This window comes from Trichophyton verrucosum (assembly GCF_000151505.1).
Source record: "Trichophyton verrucosum HKI 0517 chromosome Unknown contig00253_1.f1.exp, whole genome shotgun sequence".
Classification (NCBI taxonomy): domain Eukaryota; kingdom Fungi; phylum Ascomycota; class Eurotiomycetes; order Onygenales; family Arthrodermataceae; genus Trichophyton; species Trichophyton verrucosum.
The window spans coordinates 28391-49729 of record NW_003315487.1 but is presented as its reverse complement, the minus strand read 5'-3'; the positions used below and the strand labels follow the sequence as shown (position 1 = coordinate 49729).

The 21339-nt window shown below is 49.0% G+C and overlaps 3 protein-coding genes across 3 annotated transcripts; 2 read left to right on the top strand and 1 right to left on the bottom strand.

The window, feature by feature from the left end:
• Window positions 1-560: 560 nt before the first annotated feature.
• TRV_02917 (uncharacterized protein) lies at window positions 561-8102 on the bottom strand (the record flags this gene model as incomplete). The annotated part of the gene is made up of 6 exons (XM_003022884.1): window positions 561-2259; window positions 2319-3186; window positions 3259-3325; window positions 3387-3864; window positions 3930-5120; window positions 5185-8102. The coding sequence occupies 6 exons, from the start codon at window positions 8100-8102 to the stop codon at window positions 561-563; spliced, it is 7221 nt and encodes a 2406-aa protein (XP_003022930.1).
• Window positions 8103-8385: 283 nt separating this feature from the next.
• On the top strand, window positions 8386-8672 carry TRV_02916 (uncharacterized protein; the record flags this gene model as incomplete). Its single annotated transcript, XM_003022883.1, has 2 exons — window positions 8386-8404; window positions 8476-8672. 2 exons carry the CDS (start codon window positions 8386-8388, stop codon window positions 8670-8672), a joined length of 216 nt encoding a protein of 71 aa, XP_003022929.1.
• Window positions 8673-14898: 6226 nt separating this feature from the next.
• On the top strand, window positions 14899-20846 carry TRV_02915 (sensor histidine kinase/response regulator, putative; the record flags this gene model as incomplete). The annotated part of the gene is made up of 3 exons (XM_003022882.1): window positions 14899-20346; window positions 20416-20529; window positions 20562-20846. 3 exons carry the CDS (start codon window positions 14899-14901, stop codon window positions 20844-20846), a joined length of 5847 nt encoding a protein of 1948 aa, XP_003022928.1.
• Between the last annotated feature and the right edge of the window lie 493 nt (window positions 20847-21339).

Below are 21339 nucleotides of genomic sequence, written 5' to 3'. Positions count from 1 at the left end.
CATATTCATACAATATATTTATTTATTCAGGCATATAAACACAGACTATAACTAATGAAGAACGACATTCATGAGAGAAAACAGAGAAAGTAGAGTGTACAGCATGACAGAACCCAGATATTTTTTTTTTTTTTCCTTTTCTCTTCTTTTTTCGTTTTTTTGATCACCATGTTTGCGGACAAATCCCAATTGAGCCAGCCAGCACTCCCAAGCCAAGCGTAGTCTTTTCCAACCAGCATGAGAAAGAAATAAAAAGAAAGCCATTACCTGTTCTTGATCATAAGTGAAGAGTAAAGAAAACCGTCTCAAATGTTCCCGTTCCCATATATACATGTTCGCATTGCTGTGAGAAAGTAGGTAAAAGAGGAATGGTCCTCTGCCACATATCCCAAAATGGAAAAAAAAAGGTATTAAATGTCGTTATTATCTGATAAACAAATGAATATGGAGAAGCAATATAGGCGTGAGAGAGGCCGTACTGCTTATAATTAAAAAACTTTGTAAAGTGGTGGTAAACCCAGGGCAGATTGTTGTCGTTGATGGAGCGTTGAAGAGTCGAGCTAGTAGGTATCAGCGTTCAAGGTCGGCGTCTTGTCGACAGAGGGATCATTGCCCGGGGGGGTTGGCGTGCCATCGTCATCGTTAAGTTCTTCCACTCTCGACTCCTCCACAGGTTGGCTCTTTTCCCCAGTGTTTTCCTCGGTGTTTCCCTCGGTGCTTCCCTCGGTGTATTCCTCAGGCATAGAATCACCATTTGGAGTATCTTCGCGCCTTTTGGTTGCTGCAGCAGTCGCAGCGTCTATTGCAGCCTTAGTCCGTTTCTCTTCAGCAATGAGTTCATCTATTGATGGAGCAGGCTGCGGGGGTTTAGGCGGAGTAGTAGCCTGTAATTCTATCAAACGAGAGGCAGCGGCCGATGACTTTGACCTCTTCGGCAGTGCCTTCGTCTGTGGTGCCAGGTACCGGTCCAGCATACCCTTTAACACATCAGATCGCACAGGCTTGGCTAAGTAATTGTTCATGCCGGCGTCAATGCACTTTTCACGGTCTCCCTCAATGGCACTCGCTGTCATGGCAATGACCAGAACCTCGTTGACATTTGGGTCCGGATCTTCGCGGATCCTGCGTGTGGCATCGCACCCGTCGAGCACTGGCATTTGGACATCCATCAAAACAACATGGAAGGGCTTGCCATCCCTAGACCTCTGTCGAAGGGCCTCAACAGCTTGTTCACCATCACTATACACCTCACTCGACAATCCAAGGTGGTGGACGAAGCTCACGGCTATCTTTTGGTTAATTGGATTGTCTTCGGCAATGCAAATCCTGACATCGTCGCGGGGTATATGGGAAATATCCCGTAATCTGTGGGCATGTGGCTGCTTATGTCCCGGCTCCTGTGTCCATGGGGTCTTTGGAACTGCATCCTTGCCAGCCTTTTTGAAGACGAGCGTGAAGGTCACTGTAGTTCCTTCACCTTCCTTGGACTGTAACCATATTCGTCCACCAAGAACGTCCTCAATGATGGCCTTGCAAATACTTAGTCCCAACCCACTACCACCATAAGATCTTGCAGTAGAGCTGTCGGCCTGCGAGAACGGTCTGAACAAGCGAACTAGTTGCTCCTCCGAAATACCAATTCCAGTGTCGGCAACTTTGCATGTTACCCGTATTTTCTCTGGAGTATCTTCTTCGACAATTGCTCGAACTGTCACCGACCCTGCTGGTGTGAACTTGTAGCTATTACTCAACAAGTTCATAAATATCTGGTGCAAACGAACGGGATCTCCCATGACAAGAAGGTCGGGATCGATGCTATCAAGGTCTTCAATTGTGTTCAGCCCCTTCTCTCGATGAGTATATCGAAGGGCCCGAACGACTTCAGCAATTGTCTGGCGAAGGTTTATCGGGACAATGGAAACCTTCATCTTTCCAGCCTCAAGTTTAGAAAAGTCCAAGATATCGTTAATCAATGTAAGCAGAGTGTCGGCGCAAACACGGATTGATTCAACGTAAACATCTTGCTTAGGATCCAGCTTAGTAGCTTTAAGCAATTCCGATAATCCAATGACTCCAGTCATAGGTGTGCGTAAATCGTGTGAGATGTTTGCAAGGAAAATTGACTTCGCCTTTGCCGCATCTTCCTTGAGCTTAACGTTATGGTTGGCCTCAACTTCGGCAATTTTAGCTTTATGCTCTGCTTCCCGAGCTTGGACTAAGGCACGCTTTTGGGCTTCAACCATGGCAGCATTAGCAGCACTAGAGCAGAAGTTAGTTCGTGTATTTCCGTGGAAAGACATTAATACGATAAAACTTACCTCACTTTCCGCACCTCTTGGAAAAGGAAGGCATTTGCAAGCGAGATACCCATTTGGTTGCAAACAAGGCGCAACAGTACCAGATTGCGTTGAGTAAAGGAATTCGGTTTTCCTTCGATGTGTACCACTCCAAGGAACTTCTTTGCCTGAATAATTGGCAGAACAATTATTGACCGACCGTGGGGATGACGGGATGCGTAGGATTCGCTGAGATTTGTAAATCGGTCGTCTTCCAAGACGTTGTGCACCAAGACTGCCTCTCTGGTACGAAGGGTATAGTTGCTGATTTGCTGGGCCATTTTATCTTCCACTTCAGAGAAAGGCAGACCGTTGTCATATGCAATAGGGTCGCTTTCGTTGTCTCCAGAGGCAGCAACACACCAACCCTGGGATTCGAATTCGGTGATCACAAGGGCAAGTTCCGAGCCGCTGCATGATTCCAATATAATGCCGACCATCTTCGTTAATAACTTGTTGACCTCGAGTTCTGATGACATGATATGGCTGAATTCGATAATGGTAGACAGGTCGATTATATCCAGACCAACGCCGGTTATGTCAGAAGGGCCATCGTTCCCTTGGTTTTGCTCCAGCCATTTCTGGTTATGGCCGCTCTCAAGAGAACTAAGGCCGCGGTTTTCAGACGTAGACTCAGTAACGTTGGACTTTTGAACTCCAAGAAGTGAATCGATCGTTTGGCAGCCAACGTCGTTTGTCCTTGACACTGTGCCGATCCTCATCAGCCATTCGAATTTCTCAGTTAGCTGTCGTGCCTTTCTAGACGCTCCAATTCTATTCCACACAGAAATAGCGGGCTGCAGCATCATTTGCGCTGCACGTTTAGCCCCACGTCGAACAAGGAAATCAACTGCACAAGAAATGGTTAGCAATGAGATTTTTTATATGGTTGTACAGCATCATGCAACGGGATTATCCTTACCCTGAAGTTCGTAAGCGAGGGCCTCTTCAATTGGCCAGTTGTGGATTTGAGCATGATCCAACGCTTCCTGTGATTCCAAGTGGTTAGATTTGAATAATGCCGCTTAAAGGGGTAAGCTCGACACTTACCTCAAATGCTACCAATGCACCTTGGAAGTCTCTCTTCAGTTCAGACAGTAGCGCTTTAACTAGTAACGACCACATTCCATAATTTGCATCACAGGCGTCCCGCATATAATCAATTTCTTCCTTGTATCGTTCAACCGTCTTAAGGTTTTCCTCTAAATCAGGTCTCAAAGGGTCTTCGAAATGCAGGGATAAAGTAGCCAACGAGAGATAAAAGTAAACCTGAGTGGCCAGTCTTGACGAAAAGATACCACGCAACTGACCGACCATCTCGGTACCCATTTCCACTATCCTTGAGTAGTGGCCAAACACATACAGTGGAATGAGAATGATACTGCGGTATGTAACTAGAACATGGGGTTTGCCGGGAAAACGCTCCAAAACTTCCGCCTGCAATCTTTGATCGTCATGATATGCATCAGATAGAGCAAGTTCTGGTGAACTGGCCAGTGTTTTCCCTTGAAGTGCGCGTGCAGCTTGTCTGTTAAAGAATTAATATATGTACTGCGCCATAACTTAAGGATAGGTGGGGAATATTGCGCTTACCGAGTCGCTACAATACCGAGCCCTCCACGAATATCATGAACCCAGTCATCGATCCCTTCAGTCGCATCATTGCAAAGGTCTTCTATCTCCCCTAAGTCGTGGCCGAGAACAAGCCGAGTGATAACCATCGAGGATACATTGAGAAGGATGTAGTAACGGTCACCAAGGAAGAATGCAGCCTCTGTTGAAGTTTCCAGTAGGGGTAGAATCGCAGAAACTGGGTCCCGCATATGGTTGATGAAGAAATTATGAATGGTAGTGCCACGCGCGATCGCTGCTGGGTCACTAGTAATGCGCAGAATCGACAATGCAGCGTCACTAAGCTTCAAGCCGAGTTCAATATCCTTAAATCGGCTCAATGCAATTGTCGATAACTGGCTATACAAGTATACTACCTGCGCCATCGCCCCATACTCAAGATGCAGCCGCATCATTTCGACTGTAAGATGGAAGTACATCATAGGGTCAAGCCAGAGGCAAATGGATATGGCTTCGTTCAACACTGAGCCGGCTGCGATTAAGGCTCGGTCATTGCTGAGAGGTCGCGTTAACAGGGTATCGAAGTCAATCGTTTGAAGATACTTTGCAATTTTTCTGTATGCCTCGTCGCTTTCTTCCCACGTTGCTACGCGGTTGATTTTCACGCCGAGCTCCTCCAAGCAGGTGAATAGGTCACCAAGGGCAGAACATACGTCCCCTGAAACGGAATGAACTCGACTTCGCAACGTCCAAGCTCTGGCCTTGCAGGGTGCTGTGCGTGCATTTTCAAAAACAGGCTTAAGAGCATTTAACGTTTCCTCTGTTTGACCCAAGGCAAGGTGCATTTCTGCGACTTGAATGTAAAGCTCCCTAGTCTCGTCGTAGTAGGCGTCTGGGGTATCTGGGGCCCAAGGGCTGTCCTGTAGAAGAAAGATACATAGTTGATAATGTTTAAGGGCCATTGCTTTGGCTCCCGACTTGTAGCTCGATAGCCCTGCCCTGTACAAAACATCACGATATGCTGTACGTATCGGGACCCTTTCCTTGATTAGCTTGGCAGAAAGACCAATGTGGCGAGATTTAAGGTGCATGGTCGCTTCGTTGTCAGGTAAATACTTCATCATAGTTTGCGTTATGATGAAATGCATTTTCTCCACATTATGGCACTGCCGCATAGAGGCCACTGCTTGGGCATAATGATCAGAAGAAAATCTATCTCGTATTAGCCGGTCAAATCCTTATGCCAAAACATAAAAATTAGAATGAATATACTCACCTGAACTCATCGTCAGTTTCTCCAGGAATTATGATGTATGCCTGAAGTAGGAATTGAAGCCCAGCAACAATGTCACTACTGTTTTGTTTCCACTTGGTCTGAGCGGGACAAGTCACATCATCTTCTTCCTCGCCACCAACCTCAAACAGGAATTCTCCAGAAAGTAGCTTTTGCACAAGCGAGAATGAGAAGGTAGTGCCTAGCAACGCAGCCCATAGGACAATAGACCGTGCGGCAGAAGGCATTTCTTGCAATCGTTTGACAACGAAGTTGGTTCCAATGCCTTCGCCGTACCCGGGGACAACAAATTCCGAGAATACTCGATCAAGGTCGAACTCCCACGCAGCGTCTCTCCAGGAGTACCAGATGCAGTTCTTCCGATAACATGTTTCAAGAATCATGCGAATGTAAAAGGGGTTTCCACGGCTCTTCTCCTGAACGACAGCGGCTAGCGGGACCAGAGAGTTGTTTGAAGTTTGGTGCATTGTCGCGGCGACGAATTCAAGAATATCATCTTCGGTCAGAGGTTCCAGTACCACATTTGTAATACTTGAGCCCTCGCCTGCGAAAATGGATTTCATGATAGGCGAGACAATGTCATCGGTGCGTCCAGTGAGGATGACCACGCATCTAACTTTGTTCTTTATGATCTCAAGTAATAGGCCGGCAGACTCATCGTCCACGAAGTGTGCATTGTCGATACATATGCAGATGACTTCGTATAAGGACATAACCCTCAGTACATCGATTACGATTTCCACAAAGTTCATTCCTGAAGCGGACGGTCCCTGAATGAAATCTTGTGAGGTTTGGCCATGCCTGAGACTTGTAAATTCGGGGGCACTGACACTGAACGATTCTTCTATACCCTCCTTTAAACCTTTTAGCGGTTGAAAGGATCTCTGGTGTACCGGTGGTTCATAGTCGACATTATCTTGGAAGAGCAGCTGGTAGGGAAGGTCGAGGAACTGGTGGAGGGACGGCCAGATGGGCTGCAGGCTATTGCGGATGGAATTGTGGTATTCTGTCGAAATATCACGCTCAGAAAATATCTGTCGTAATAGGCTGGCTAGTGCTTTGAGGAAAGGGTCAAACGGCAATTTAGACTGTCGGTCGACCTTTGCAACGGCAACGTAACCTAGTTTGCGTATTTCGGGTAGCAGACGCTGGAGCAGGTCTGATTTGCCCATTCCGGTTGGTCCAGACACCGTTATCACTTCACATCGACCACCATGTCTATATTTTGTATGTGCTGCTTTTCGCCGAGCTAGAGAGCCCGAGTCGAATGCGACGCTGGGGGAGTCACGATCGATAAATTCCCATGACATTCGCGAATCCGTAGGGCTTTTCATGCGGTTTGAAAGAAGCGTGGATTTACCGCTAGTAGTGCCATGATCACCACTGAACATCGAATCGTGGGAAGGCATCAAGCCATGAGAGGTCGAAGCGTGAGAAATCGAGTTAGGTCTGAATGCTGAAATAGGGGCTGCGTAGGAACCAGAATCACTGGAGGCGTCAACTTCGACAGCATCTAGTCTGTCGCCCGAAATCGACGAAGCCGAGCTCCTTGCATAGAGACTTGGCTTGTTAGGGGTGGTGGCAGCTTGTCGTCGTTTGCTGGCCTTGTTTATGACGCTCATAATCCGGTCGAATTCGACTTTCCTTCCAAACATGCCGGAAGGTAGTGTGAAGAAAGAGGAAACATCCCGCTGGGCTACCTGGAAGTCTCTCAGTGCCTCTGAGTTCCCATCGCCGAGCAGCTTGGAGATCTGCTGGAAATCCCATTTGACTGCTGAGATGGTATGATACCTCTCATTGATTTGTTTTTTGGTCATCTTTTGAATAACGGCGGAGCATGCATCAGGCATATCAAGGCGTAAGGTCGATATGGGAGATAGTTTCTTGCTCAGGACATTCTGCACTACTTCAACAAGGTCTTTTCCCTCGAAAGCGGGCTTCCGAGCTAGCATAATCCATAGTAGAATACCAAGAGCATATATATCTGTTCTGCTGTCGGGCTCTGTTGGTAATCTTCCGGTCTGTTCTGGCGCGATAAACTGTAGCTTGTTCCTGACGCCGATTTCCTTTGACAAGACGGCCCAACCATCGCCTAGAGCATTGTCGAATGACCTAGGGCCATTACCGGTATTCATCAGCCTAACGACCCTAGTTTCCTCGGAGAAGTGGAAAGCGTCACCACGTATTTCACCATGGATGGTCTTTAGACCATAATGCAGCAACTCGAGACACTCGCAAGCTCCAATGGCAAAATCAAAAAACGCCTGCAGTGAAACCTCTTCAATATCTGGATTGGTCGATGGCGGGACACTGCAATCCATTTGGAAGGAGTGCGGCCCACCCAGGATCAAGCGTCTTAGATAGTTGGGCGATACGTATTCATAAATCGTGACGAGGAGCAGCCCTCTGTCCTCTGGCTCGCGAGCAAGGTGTATGATATCGATGGGGCGAACGGTGTGCTTGCATTCTGGATCGGAGGTCTCAACGATCGTCCTCAAGATGTGAAACTCACGCTCAAGGCGGACAACATGGCCGGACACACGGGCTATGACGGGAAGCCATGGCCTCTCGACTTCTTCGCGTGGGGATGTGATCTCACTCCCAGCTTCACTGGGGGCCTTTCGCCACTGCGACGGAAAAAAGGACCTTGGCTCCAGCTCCGGCGAGTTATGCGACGATGCGGAGGCCTTGGAACGAGACGAGGAGGAGGCCGCGGTATGCGTCGAAATGCTTTCGGAGTCTGCGGAGTATTTGATTCCAGTGAACTGCCAGTGGTCGTAAGAGGACTGGAAAGGGGTGACGTTCTGGTCCCATGAGTATCCCGGAATCTGTGAAAGACGCTCTAGCAGACGCTCTGGAAGCGCATGGAGGTCCTCCCCCAGAATCCTGCTCTCCTCCATCTTTCCTTGTCCTGCTGATTTCTGTATTTATTATCCTTATTTTCTTATCTCTCTTAAATATCTTAATAACTTTTTTTTCTTATGTGGTTGCGGGGAGCGAAGACTGCCCTGAGGTCCCTGGAGGGCAAGCGGTGCAACAGAGCGGCGGCGGCGGCAACGACAGCGACAGCGAGAGGAGGGTCATGTCCGTGGTCAGAGGTCACCGATTACCGAAATCTCATGGTTGTCACTGGGAGAATAGCGTATATATAGGGTGAATTTTTTATATATATTAACCTGAGAAATGTGGGGAGGAGGAGGAAGTTGGTCGTTGTTGAGTTGGGATGTTTTTAATTTTTTTGCCTTGCGGTTTGGTTGGCCGGCGACAGAAAAGGGAAGAAGAAGAAGGCCAAAGGCAGGAAGAAAGAATATCATGTGCTTCCCGCTGGCTCTGGTAACTCAAGAAGCAGGAAAGAAAAGGACGAAGAAGACGCCAAAGCGCATGGAAAGGACCAGAAGGAAGCCCTTGTTGCTGCTCTCGCTTCAACTTCCAACTTGATTTCTTCGCTTTCCAATCTGTCTCAGCGATGACACCGGGGGGGGGATCGAGCCTAGGCCTATCAAACCCTCCAGCCACGAGTCCACTAACTAACTGCTGGGGTCACTGACGCAAGTCGCCTTGTGGCTCTCGCACCAGCGCTAGTCCAGCTAGTCAGTAACGGAGTCAGCTACGGAGGCGCACCTCTTGCGGGAAGGTTTATACGGTTGAACAAGGTCGAGGACAGGCAGCAGGCCTCGCTGTCTGGAGAGAAGGCATCAGCAGCAGTGTCAGTTGATGTGGCTTTGCTGCTAAGGTGCTGGATGGCCCCGCGACGACAGGGCACACGATCAGGTTGGGCAGGCTGTCACTGGCTTGGTCGACGGGCCCTTCAGTCTCGCTGAGCTGCTGCTGCTGCTGCTGCTGCTGCTGCTTGCTGTTGCTGCGGCTTAAAAGGCCTGGCTGAGCCCCCTTTTTTATGCGTTGAGCTAGCCAGAGCGCTCACTAGCTTAAGTCTGCAGGAGATGGTTTTTTATCAAGGTTAGCAGAGGGGGCCGGCTACGCATATGGTTTATGCGCCGAGCCTAGTTGTTCGAGAGGGTCTCTGAAGTCGAATCTTCGGGTTGGTTGACACTCTGACTGACCTGGCTGGCGGACTTCGTTAGACTCTGCGCTGAAAATGGCGGATAGTTATGGATCTGCCATACGATGCTGGTATGCGTGCGCATAGACAAAGGTCACTGGTAGTTGGCCAACCTTGGTCAGGGGGATGTCTCTGGCATCTGCATGGCTTTCCATAGAAGGCTGTCTATGCATGAATAGGGAGAGTTAAAACGGGCTACAACAGCTCTAAGGTTGGCTATCACAGGTCTTGTGGGCTTTGATATCAATGTCAACGCAGACTCAGGGGGTGAAAGGGCCCCTGGCACTTGTATGACAACGAATAACTATTTGAGACGACCCCGCGGAATATTGACGGGCTAGGGGGGGGATCAGATAGAATCTTATACAGCAATAATTCATTACCATACTCTGATACCTTGGGCTGTATATTCCAGGGTACTAGTTCTTTGGGTGACTATTCCTAACACATAGCGTTCAAATGCTCCACGAACCATCCCAGCTCCCTTTGAGGTAACTAGAGTTCCCAAGAGAGCAGGCCTGAATAAAGCAACTTCGTAAGGGAATCCATGGGACGAGATATAAGACTATACCTAGCTACTGTACATCGGCCCTGGCAGACGGACTGACTTCGCTGCAAACCAGTCCTGCACCAGCCTTTTTTCCCACCTTTTTTATCTTCTGTCTTTGTTATTCGTCTGTCATTAGTGAGCTCTGTACTCTGCCAAGTTTCTCCTCCTTTTCTTCTGCTTCTCTCTTTCTCTCTTTCTTCTATCAAAAAGTCCCAACTTGCGATCCTTGCAGACAGAGGGCGATGCCATTTTAGGAAGTCCATTACATGGTGCATCATATATTTCAGCCAATAAAAAATAGTTGTACTTGTGCTTTGAATGATAAATTAGCACTATTGGATGTATATTATGTGATTATACAATTCACGGGATATTATTGGATGATGGGTATCTCATTTCTACACGTGACTGTGGATCCGGGCACCAATCAGACCGCTTTCCCTTCGTCAAAAGCGCCCGCCTGCTCCAATTGGTTGAGGTTGCCTGGCTGCGAATCATGTTGGGTCGACGGCCCTGAGATATCAAGACATGCCAAAACAAACAGAGATTTATTGTGGTTGAAAGCCGCCCTTCCCGATGCTCGTATGCACCTGGCCGAATTGCAGCACTTGGTTCCTTCCTTTCCGCCTCCCAGCTGACACACGGCGTGGTGAAGAACAACGATGTAATTCGTGATCAAGCGGATGGCAGCACAAGCTGGATGCATGAAAGCAATGAGGAATCAGCTTGTGAGACGCCTTCGGGATCCTCGCAGAAGATCATTATTCCTCAGATCTGGTAGTGACTTCATAAGTTTGAGAATATAGAAGTTACGATGCGGAGGCAAAACTTAACCTAGGTTTTTTTTTTTTTTTTTTTTTTTTCCGTTGGTCAGGGGAGGAAGAAGAAACTGCCTCTCTTGATGACACCCCCCGGGGCCCGCAATGACGATAGTTATGGGTAGCCTTCGGGGCCATGGATTGAAACGGCAAGCTACCTAAAGCCAAAGCAGGGGCCCATGGTTCCCAGAAAACGAGCCAAACACGATGTGTCCCTGATCGCAATCCATATGCATGCCATGGCATCGTGGAAATCGGTTGGATGCTACAGTATCAAGACGGGGTATGGAGTATTGTTACTGGACATCGGTTAGCCGGGAGGTTAGCTCCTCCCGGCTACAGGTTTCGAGGGACCCTCAGCTCACATTTCATCCATATCTCTATCTCTACCTATCATACTCTATGCTAGAGTCAGTGCTGTATCTGTACTCCGTGCTCTCGTTGCTGAGTGTCGTATATGTGTCGATGTGCATGGGCGAAGTTGATATATCGAAAGCCAACCCACGGATAACTATCAGACTCCCCAGATGCCCAGTTTTCATTATTCATATTTCCTATACTTTCCGTTTGACACCAGGTAGTTTGAACTACACATTTATTTATAGACCCGTGCCCTGTATATCAACGTTAATCCAGGTATAACACTCCGACCTCCCTAGCATGGGGGTGTGTACCCCGACAAGTAACCTCTCGAAGACACTCGTTATTAGTCCGTCAATAAAGCAAACAGTGAGACCAACAAAATAACAATGGTCATCTGTGCGTTTCCTTCAAGGCTATTTTGCACAGCGTCGCTCTACCCACCAGAGCACGACTCGTGGCTAGAAGAAGAAATTATCAAGCCTTCCTCTGCCTTTCTTCTTACGAAATACCCGATCTCGTTTGTTATTTCCATTGAACCTCGTTGCTGTCGACCAAGTGCTTTTGAGACAAGGCTCCCTTATTCTTTGTCTATGCGTTTCCATCATGATCTACCCCTGAGAACTGTGGTCTTGGAAGTATTCCGTTTAGGGTAAACGGACGACCCTATGATGTCAGAGGATGCAGGTGTCTTTTCTAAGGATGAAAGGGAAAGAAAAGGAACGAACTAACGAGAGCTAACAACTTGTCACAAAATCCCTTCTCAACAGTTTCCTGCCTGGCAGCTGTTAGGCCGTTATTAGTGTGAGATCCAACCAACAACCTTAACTAGTTACATACCTACGAGACCGACCGCCCCGTCCGGCGCCGATAGCCTATTCCATTGATCCAACCTCGTCAGCAGAGCAATCAGCCGGCGTACTCCAAGGCTGTGTGGTCTGACCGATGACAGCGCCAGTGTTCCAGTAACCAAGACAGGCCAGCAAGTTACACGTCATACTTCCTAGGCGAGTGCTCAGCGTACTCTGTGACCCTACTCCGTACCCGTCCGAAGAGCACCGTGAGGGACTTTGTGATGGCCTGAACCAGCACCACCAGTAGTAACACCTCTGTCATCACCAAAAGCCACGTCCCAATGAATGATCTGATGTCCCCTCTTGTCAGTCCATGGTGCCGGGTAAGGCGCTAAAAACGTGTTCAGCGGATTCCTCGGGATGGGTTCCCATCTGCCCTGCACATTAACAAGACTGCATGTGGCCGACACAACAGGGAGGAGGAGTTGACGAAAGGTGCAGTGGTCGATATTTCTGACTGGTAGAGCAGGTAGAGCACAGGAGGTGCGAGGGGTGCAGACTATTGAAATCGATCAACACCCCCTTTTGCTGGGGATGAAGCAAGTGAAGGAAGATATGGTGATTAGGGGGGGGTGGGAAGAAGGCAGGAGAAGGATGGATGCATGCCTTATACGAGTACGCAACAGGCGCATGTATGTCAATGTTATGTTGCTTACATACTGCTAGGTACGGACGGAGAAGCATCGGCATCACCGTCATCGAACCGTCCCCATCCTATCGTCATCAGGATGGAGTTGCTCACCGTTATTTAAATTATCCCACACGGCTGAAAAGCCAAAAGGCAAAAAATGCAAATCATTGCAAATCTCAGGCGCTACCCATATCTCATGGGTAACAGGCATTATCCTCAACGATTCGTATTCAGTGACCTCATGCCTTGTGCTCACCGCTCGACGGCCGCTTAATGTGAAGCGAAGGTCGTTGGTGCATATTAAACGATACCGCGATTAGATGAAAATATATATAAAAATAAATATATACTCCATATATATCATCATGCATGATCAGAAGCAACAACCTCGAGCAAGGGATAGAGTCGGCGATTAGCATTGGTGCTGCACTCCAGAATATGATCCCGGCCTGTTGAGCTCTAATTTGCTGCCACTCTGTTATGTCACTTTGCATGCTGATGGCTTATTGAAGCCGCCGATCTCAGCCTTATCTGAATTCTTCTTACTCATTTCCCCCAAGTGCAGGTGTGTGTGCCCTCTCTTTCTCGCAGGAAAATCGTTCCATGTTTGTGATTTTTCTCCGTAGACTAGTACGGGGTTTCCCTCTTCCTCCGTATGGATATAGTGTGATGCGTGTTGCATGCTGTTCTTGTAAGACGCCAACGGTTCACATATATGTATACTTAACACTTGGTTGTTTTTTTTTTTTTTTTTTAACGGCGGCGGTGGATCCTACCCCCTTCACCTTCTCTTCTCTTTCCCCCTTGCTGTGGGTCGAATAATAAATGAAGGGTGTGAAGAAAGCCCGAGGCAGACAAAATAACTAATCGACATCTGAGAATATCCGTGGAAATCGAGAGATGGTCTGGTCGATAAATCAACATGAGGAGTCGTACAGGTCGAGGGATTGTACTGTCCCGTAGTCTCTCAGTTACGTATATGGTGCAGCCGGTGCAACTTTAGGGTGGAAAAGAAAAGAAGCAACTACCGGAGAGATGTCTGACTGCCCAAGTGACGATGTCGAGCAGCCACTCAACGTACACTCTCTCCGTACTCCGTAACTATGTACTCCGTACCCCGTAGTTAGTTTTCTGCTTCCTTTTTCTTCCAATTATTTTTGGACGGCCGTTTGAAGTTCGAGCAACTATCGAACAACATCTCAAAGTAAATAATTGGATTGGTAGGACGAGGAAGTGTGAGAGAGGCTGCTGCCACGACTGGCCCAGCGGAGAGTGCGCCTGATAGGAAATTCTCTGTCTTTCCCCTTTTCTCTCGTCCCTGTGTCCCCCTCCCCCCCCATTATATGTCATATCGTTTTTTATTTTGCTTTCCGTCGTGTTCCTGTCCAGTCCTGGCCAATGCAAGGCTTTACCACATATGTACTGTGACGGGAAAAAAGTAATCAGCATATAGGCAGGGTCCCGGGGTGCGGTCTCTCTCTCTCTCTCTTCTTTTTTTTTTCCCCCTAGTTATCAGGCTGCCCGTCTGTTTGTCTATCTGTCGCTCAGCTGGCGAACCTCTCTGTCGGAATCCGAGTCTGTAACGGCGCAGGGGATGAAAGGGCGACTAGGAGAAGCTTTGGCGTCTGTCCCAAACACTCCAAGTACTCCATCCTGCTAGTCCCAGTGGTTAGTTGGTATTATTATTAGTTCGTTGAACCCAGCAGATGGCAGGTTTTGTTTGTAACCGGGGGGGAAGGGGGGGAAATTGTATGGGGGCAGCGCGATGACGTAGCTAGTCGAAGCAAGAATAGAAGAAAAGAGAGTAGAGACCCGCCAAGGGACCAGGGGGAAGAAGAAGAAAAAGAAGAACGGAGAGGAAGAAGAGCAAAAAGTACGGGATCTCTTCCTAGCGCAGCTGTTGGCTGTTGGATTGCTCGCCGTCGTCGACCTCGTTTGCTGACTGACTGACTGACTGACCCGTGAAGATTTTCGTCGTTGTTTTGCCTTTTTTTACTTTTTGAAGTCGAGTTAAAGACGGCGAAGATACTGCCGAAAGCGGAAGACTCCAAACACTCAACCTCGACCTCACCTCCTCGACGTCGCCTCAAACTTGAACCTGACGAAGACACAAATCCGACATCCACGATAGCGCCAGCGCCGACGGCAGCGAGCTCTTGTCAGCCAGCTTTCTTTTCTTTTGGCTGTCGTCTGCGTTTTCCTGATCCCCGAGAGATGCATGGCTTGCTTCTGCCCCTACCCGCCTGTCGCTCGCCTGTAAAGTCGTCGTTGTAAGCCTCTTCTCCGCCTCCCAAGAGCCACCTCCGCCGCCGCCAACGGGGGGGTGAAGCAGCCAGACAGGACACGACAGCGAGATAGACAGAGATAGACAGCCAGGCCAGACAGAGGACGACTTCACTGGCCAGCGAGGGAGGCATGTCAGCATGCGGACTCCGCCGTTACCTTCGCCTGTTGGCCCTCTCGCTTCTATGACTTCTCCCGGCCAGCACCAGCACCACCAGCGCCGTCTCTCTTGCTCGCAGCCAGAGGACAGCCTCAACCTCTGCCAGCAGGACTACCAGCAGGAAGGACTTCCGCAGAGCCAGCAGTACCAGCACCAGGAGAGCCAGGGCTCATCAATTCTCGTTTCTGACCTGACGCAGCCGGCACCGCGTCCGAGTCGTGATACCAACATCACCCCCAGACCTTTCTCGCGCCATTCCGAGTTTGCTACTTGCGGAAACACTATTAGAAACAATAGCAATGATGCGACAGCACCAGATCTCGACTTGACAGACGCTGGACTTCATCAATCGTCTCAGAATAGCAAGAAGTCAAGCGGCTCCGTTCTTGAAGAGCTGCGGAAACGTATGGGTGAGACCATCATGAATCAACAGCAGCAGCAGCAGCAGCAGCAGCAGCAGAAGGCGGCACAGTACTACTATGCCCAGGAATCTGTTTCTACCGACTCTGGATTCACTGACTCGGATACCAACATGACACCAAACACATCCGATGAAAAGGTTACTCAATCAACCCAGCCGTCGGTCCCCAGGTCTCCATCCTCGCGATCAATGCGGCCATCGAGCCTGCCACAACGGTCACTAGTGACTCCTCTGTCGCCGTTTGACACTCACTCAGCCAAAACCAATGCCGAAAAGGACGGTCATCTGGCGTCTTCGGCAGCCTTGAATTTGAATACAAACGCTGCCAATGCTGCGACCTCGAATGGACTGGGATTCCACGGCCAGCAGCACCAGCCTTATTCTCCATTTCCTCACTCCCCTCGAGGGACAAAACCAAAGCGGCGGTCTATCAGACACCCTTACACAGCGGACACCCTCAAGAGAATGAACGAGATGCCAGCTGCCTCGATAACAGCTGCTCCTGCAGACTTCTTACCTCCTGGTAGCGCACCGATCACCGACAGCTCTCCCTACCCGGCCCCCAATCTCTATGATATCACTCTTGCTTTAAATGCCGACCCTGGTCTTGATGGGTGGTGGTCCAATGTGGTACCGATTCTGAAGACTCACTATGGCGCTGAAAGGCTCACTCTTGCGGTTCCAGGCGACGCTACTGATCTAGAGAATGTCCCATGGCTGCAGAAGGCTACATATAGTATATATGGAAACGAATCCACGCCATTCCTCTCGTCGCCACAGCCTCTCCCCAAGGCTGAATGCGAAAAGCCCTCTTCTAAGGCCCGCTTCAGCGAAGCTACCAAAGAGGACGGCAATACCTTCAAATATACAAAATCTGTCACTGGTAGTCGTCGTCCAAAGCTGATGGGTCGTCATTCGTTTGCTGGTCATGCTTCTTACCCTTCAGAGAAATGGAACGAAGATGCATCAGGCGGTCCTATGCCGTTAAAGGGCCGCCATTCACGACGAAAAAGCTCCAGTGGGGAGTTTAAAAAACCGCGTAAGCACATGCGCGAGGACGAAATCATGGCTGATGTATGTGATTTCAACGCTGTCCCGTTGAGTGGGACCTTTCAACAACTGCACCAACACCGGAACCAGTCCCGTGGACCCAGCGGCGAGTTACCCGGGGCCACATCTGGACCTGGTTCAAGGCCTGCGTCCGGGCCACCGAGCCCAACTGCTGTTGTCTTTTCTACTCCTAGAGCATTAGAAGTTGAGCCTGAGCCATTGATTAAGCGGACAGGTGTGGTGAAACTTTTTGGCCGCACAACTCCCGTTGCATTAACGAGAGAATACGCTGATGACCCCATGCAAGATGTCTCATCTGATAGCAATGCAGCAATTCACAAGCACAAGGACATCATCCAGCGTACCCCACGCTCGGAGACACCAGGAGCACCGCTGAAAGGACCCATGCCATCCCATCGATCCACTCCGTTGTCTCTTAGCCTAGCTTCGGCCCAAGAACGCAGGGGTATTCCAAAATCCACACTCATGGGCCACGAATACCAGCCGATTCCCTTTGACCCTTCACCTCCAGCCCAAAAGTACGAAGAGTATGAACAAACTCCGCCTTCTCCTTGGTCACAGTCGCCTGCTCCATCTCCTGCTCCTCTCCTAAAACCGGACGTCAATCCCTTCTTTGTCGAAACATATAATGAGGTGAACGAAGATGCATTCGCCTCGAGTCCACCGCCGCACGATTATTCAGAAACGGCTCCCCTGGAGGCCATTGGTATCGATTGTGCAAAGAGCGTCATCCACATTCCCCTAATCCATTCTTCCTCGTCACGACAGGGAAGGTCGGATACGCTCCGCTTTCCTGTTGCTGTCATATCCCTCCTAGCTCCCATAATCCCATATCCAACCAACCTCCGAAATTCTCTAGCACTACTGCTTCCTCATCTTACGACTTCATTTTGCCTTGCGCAGCAGTACAGCCAACTAGAAAAACAAAGCACGAGCCCTACTGTCGAGCGATATGGTCACCTCTTGGGTCTCGGCGGTACCTTTTCAGACGCTAACAGTGAGCTTGAGCTCATTAATGGTCTATCGGGGCATGTAAACTATGCAAGTCCCTTGACTCAATTGGGCGGTGGTGACGCTACTGGTGAGGGATATTTTCGAGCTAAGAGCCCGTCTTCGACTGAGAACAATAACAGCAATAGCATTGCGGCTGCAGCGTCCGCAATGGCCAATAACAGTGTTCAAGGCACACCAACCGAAGGACTGGCTATTGCAATCCCTCCGTCACAACAAAAGGCTGCATACGATGAATTAACTTCAAGGGACCCGGGATTAGTACATACCCCTTCGATTGCCGAAGCTCCGACAAAAGCAAGTCAGAATACTCCACAGATGCTCGCCGAATTTTCACGTCATTCGTCAACAGGCTCCTTCACCGCTCAATGGCATCGTGAGGTCTCCTCGCGTCCCTTCCCAGACACAGTTGCGCAGCTGATGCTCAACTCGATACCCTTACACCTCTTCCTTGCAAAGCCACATACCGGCGAGGTTATTTGGACCAATGCAAAGTTTGATGCGTATCGGCGAAGCCAGCCTATGGAACCGCGAGTTCGGGACCCTTGGCAGAACGTTCATCCTAGTGAATATGAAAAGGTACTAAAACACTGGACAAAAGCGTTGCGTACTGGATCGCAGTTTACAGAGCGCGTGCGCGTAAAACGCTTCAATGATGAATCTGAATACCGGTGGTTTATCTTCCGGGCAAATCCGCTCATATCAGGGGCGGGTGAGCTTCTGTATTGGATCGGCTCATTTCTGGATGTTCATGAACAACATGTCGCTGAGCGCAAGGCAGCGCAGGAGCGAGAGATGTTCGCGACCGATGTCAAATACAGAGCTCTCGCGAATTCAATTCCTCAGGTTGTCTTCGAGGCCGCAGAGTATAGTGGGTTGATCTCAGTAAATGAGCAATGGGAGCTATACACAGGCCAGTCCCTTGATGAAGCAATGACTTTGGGCTTTGCAAAGTATATTCATCGCGATGATCTGGAGAAATGTGGTATCTTATCGCCTCCACAGGTTATTCCAGAGTCGAATGATATACCTGAGTTTGCCCGTATAATGTCCAATGGAAACCTCGCTGAAACGCTGAAGGAAGCCGAGAGGTGTCGAAGGAATTCAACACAGGCGTCACCCTCGTCCTCATCTGCAGAGAAGCAGCAATATGATAATCCACTCAGAGTGTTTGGTAAAGGCGTAACGCCTGCATTGCAGGAACTCGTGCGACGAGAAATCGTTACAATCCAACGCGATGAGAACGGTCGAGATTCCTATACAACTGAAATCAGATTTAGGTCCCGAAAAGGAGATTTCCGATGGCACCTCGTGCGGTTGGTCAAAGTTGAGACACCCGACTTTGGCAGCGGTGAAGCATCGTGGTATGGTACATGTACAGATATCAACGATCGCAAGTTATTGGAGCGTGAGCTCAATACCGCCCTGCAGAAGTTGAATAGGGAGATGGAGTCTAAGACGAAATTCTTCAGCAACATGTCTCATGAGATTAGGACGCCGCTTAATGGGATTTTAGGCACAATTCCGTTCGTACTTGATACCTTACTTGACAATGACCAGAGAAGAATGCTGGATACGATCCAGAACAGCTCAACGAATCTTCGTGAGTTGGTGGATAACATCCTTGACGTGTCAAAGGTGGAAGCAGGGAAGATGAATATTGTCAGGCAGTGGTTCCATGTCCGATCTGTACTGGAAGACGCCATAGACACCATTAGCTCCAGGGCGATCGACAAGGGTCTGGAACTAAACTACTTGGTTGACACCGATGTCCCTTCGACTGTGCTGGGAGATCGGTTCCGTATCCGTCAGATCTTGATCAACCTCATGGGTAATGCGGTCAAGTTCACTACCCAAGGCGAGATTTGCACGCGATGTTCGATCCTCGTCGATCCCAACGTCAACACGAAACCATCTGAGATCCTGCTTAATTTCGAAGTCGTGGACACTGGTAAAGGTTTCAATTCGACAGATGCAGAGCGCCTAATGCAACGGTTCAGCCAGATTGAAACGAACGGGTCACAACAGCACGCTGGTAGTGGCTTAGGCTTGTTCTTGTCAAAGCAACTTGTAGAGATGCACGGCGGGCGGTTGACACCTACTAGCAAAGAAGGGCGGGGAGCTAAGTTCTCATTCTATGTGATGGCCGGGGCACCACCCCAGTCGCCTTCCGGGGAGATAGTCGAGCCCCCCACGCCTGGTCAAGTGATGGAGATACAAGACGATGACCACCTGTCACGGCCACCTACTGCCCCAGTATCGACGGGAGAAGAAAAGCGGCTGCCCATTGCCAAACCAAAATCTGAATATTATATTTCGACTGCGGCTCCTCCAGCACTCTGTTCGCCAATGAGATCGATGGATGCTCCCTTTATATACAAAGCGTACAACACGGTGCTAATCTGTCCGTTTGACTATGCTCGAGAAGCAATCAAGCAGCACATCGAGCAAGTTGTACCATATGGCGTGCAGTCCAAGATGACCTGCCTGCTTGATATGGAAGATTGGAGGGAGTTAAGACTGAACAAAAATGATCCTCTGACGCACATAGTTCTTGGTCTCCCAGAAGCCCCTGAGGTGACCGAGATAATGTCCAGTTTTCTTAAAACCGATCCTGACGGCCCTCCTAGTCCGACAATAGTGATAATAGCAGATATCTACCTCAAGCGCAACATCACTGCCGTATACAAGGAACTCTTAGCAGCCGGGAAGAGTGTGTTTATTGTACCCAAGCCCGTCAAGCCAAGCGCGTTTTCCTTGATATTCGATCCCAGGAGCGAGCGGGAGCTGAGCAAAGATCGAAACCAAGATATGGCACGTGAGGTTAACAACAGCTTCAAAAATATGTCCAAGATCGTCAAAGAGGTCATTGGCAATAAGGGGTATAGAGTTTTGCTTGTTGAAGATGACGAGACGAACCGGACAGTATGTACTAACATTCTTATCTTGCCTTTATGCCGTGATGGCGCTAGTGCTAACGTTAAAATAACCTAGGTCATGCTAAAATACCTTGATAAAGTCAAGCTTGTCTCTGAAACTGCCGGGAATGGCCAAGAGTGCGTCGACATGGTCTTCTCCAAAGAGCCGGGCTATTACTCGCTGATAATTGTATGCGTTATACCACCTTTCATCCCATAAAGTGTCTGAATCTAACATACCGGCAGTGCGATATTCAAATGCCTGTTAAAAACGGGTATGAGACCTGCAAGGAGATCCGATCCTGGGAGAACCACAACCACTTCCCCCAGATCCCTATTATGGCGCTCTCCGCCAATGCGATGATAGACCAGATCGACGATGCCGCCCACGCTGGCTTCAACGACTACGTCACTAAGCCGATCAAACACAACGAGCTAGGTAAGATGATGATGGAGCTGCTCGACCCCAGCACTCCGCGTGTCCTTCTCAAGGATCGCAAACCTTAAAGTCCGCCTCAACAGCGCCTCGCTGCCCTCCTTTCCCACTTTTTCTTCCTGTCATTTTGTTTATCTTTTTTAAAGTATTCAATGTTTGTTTTCACCGTTCTTTGGCCCATTCTGGGCGAGGGCAACCAAAAAAAAATCAATCCGGGCTTTCTAATGGGACTCTTTAATGGCCTTTCCTTTTTTTTTTTCCCCCGTTTCTTTTTTTATTTTTATTTTTTTTTATTCCCACACGTTATTCATGCATTGCCTACATATTTGACTTCCTTCGGGGCCTTCTGCTATGCTTCTTCTCGTTCTCTGTCCTCTTACCCCCTAAACTGCTATCCCTCTTCTACCTCCTGCGTCCTTCATGCTGTCCTCTCTGGCCTCACGCTTGTTCTGGCTTTCAATCGGTGCATGGGTTAAATGGGAGGAATTTACGAACCGGTGGCTAGTTCTGCTTTTATTTTATTTTATTTTGCCTCCCTTCGCTTCGACTATTATATATGATTCC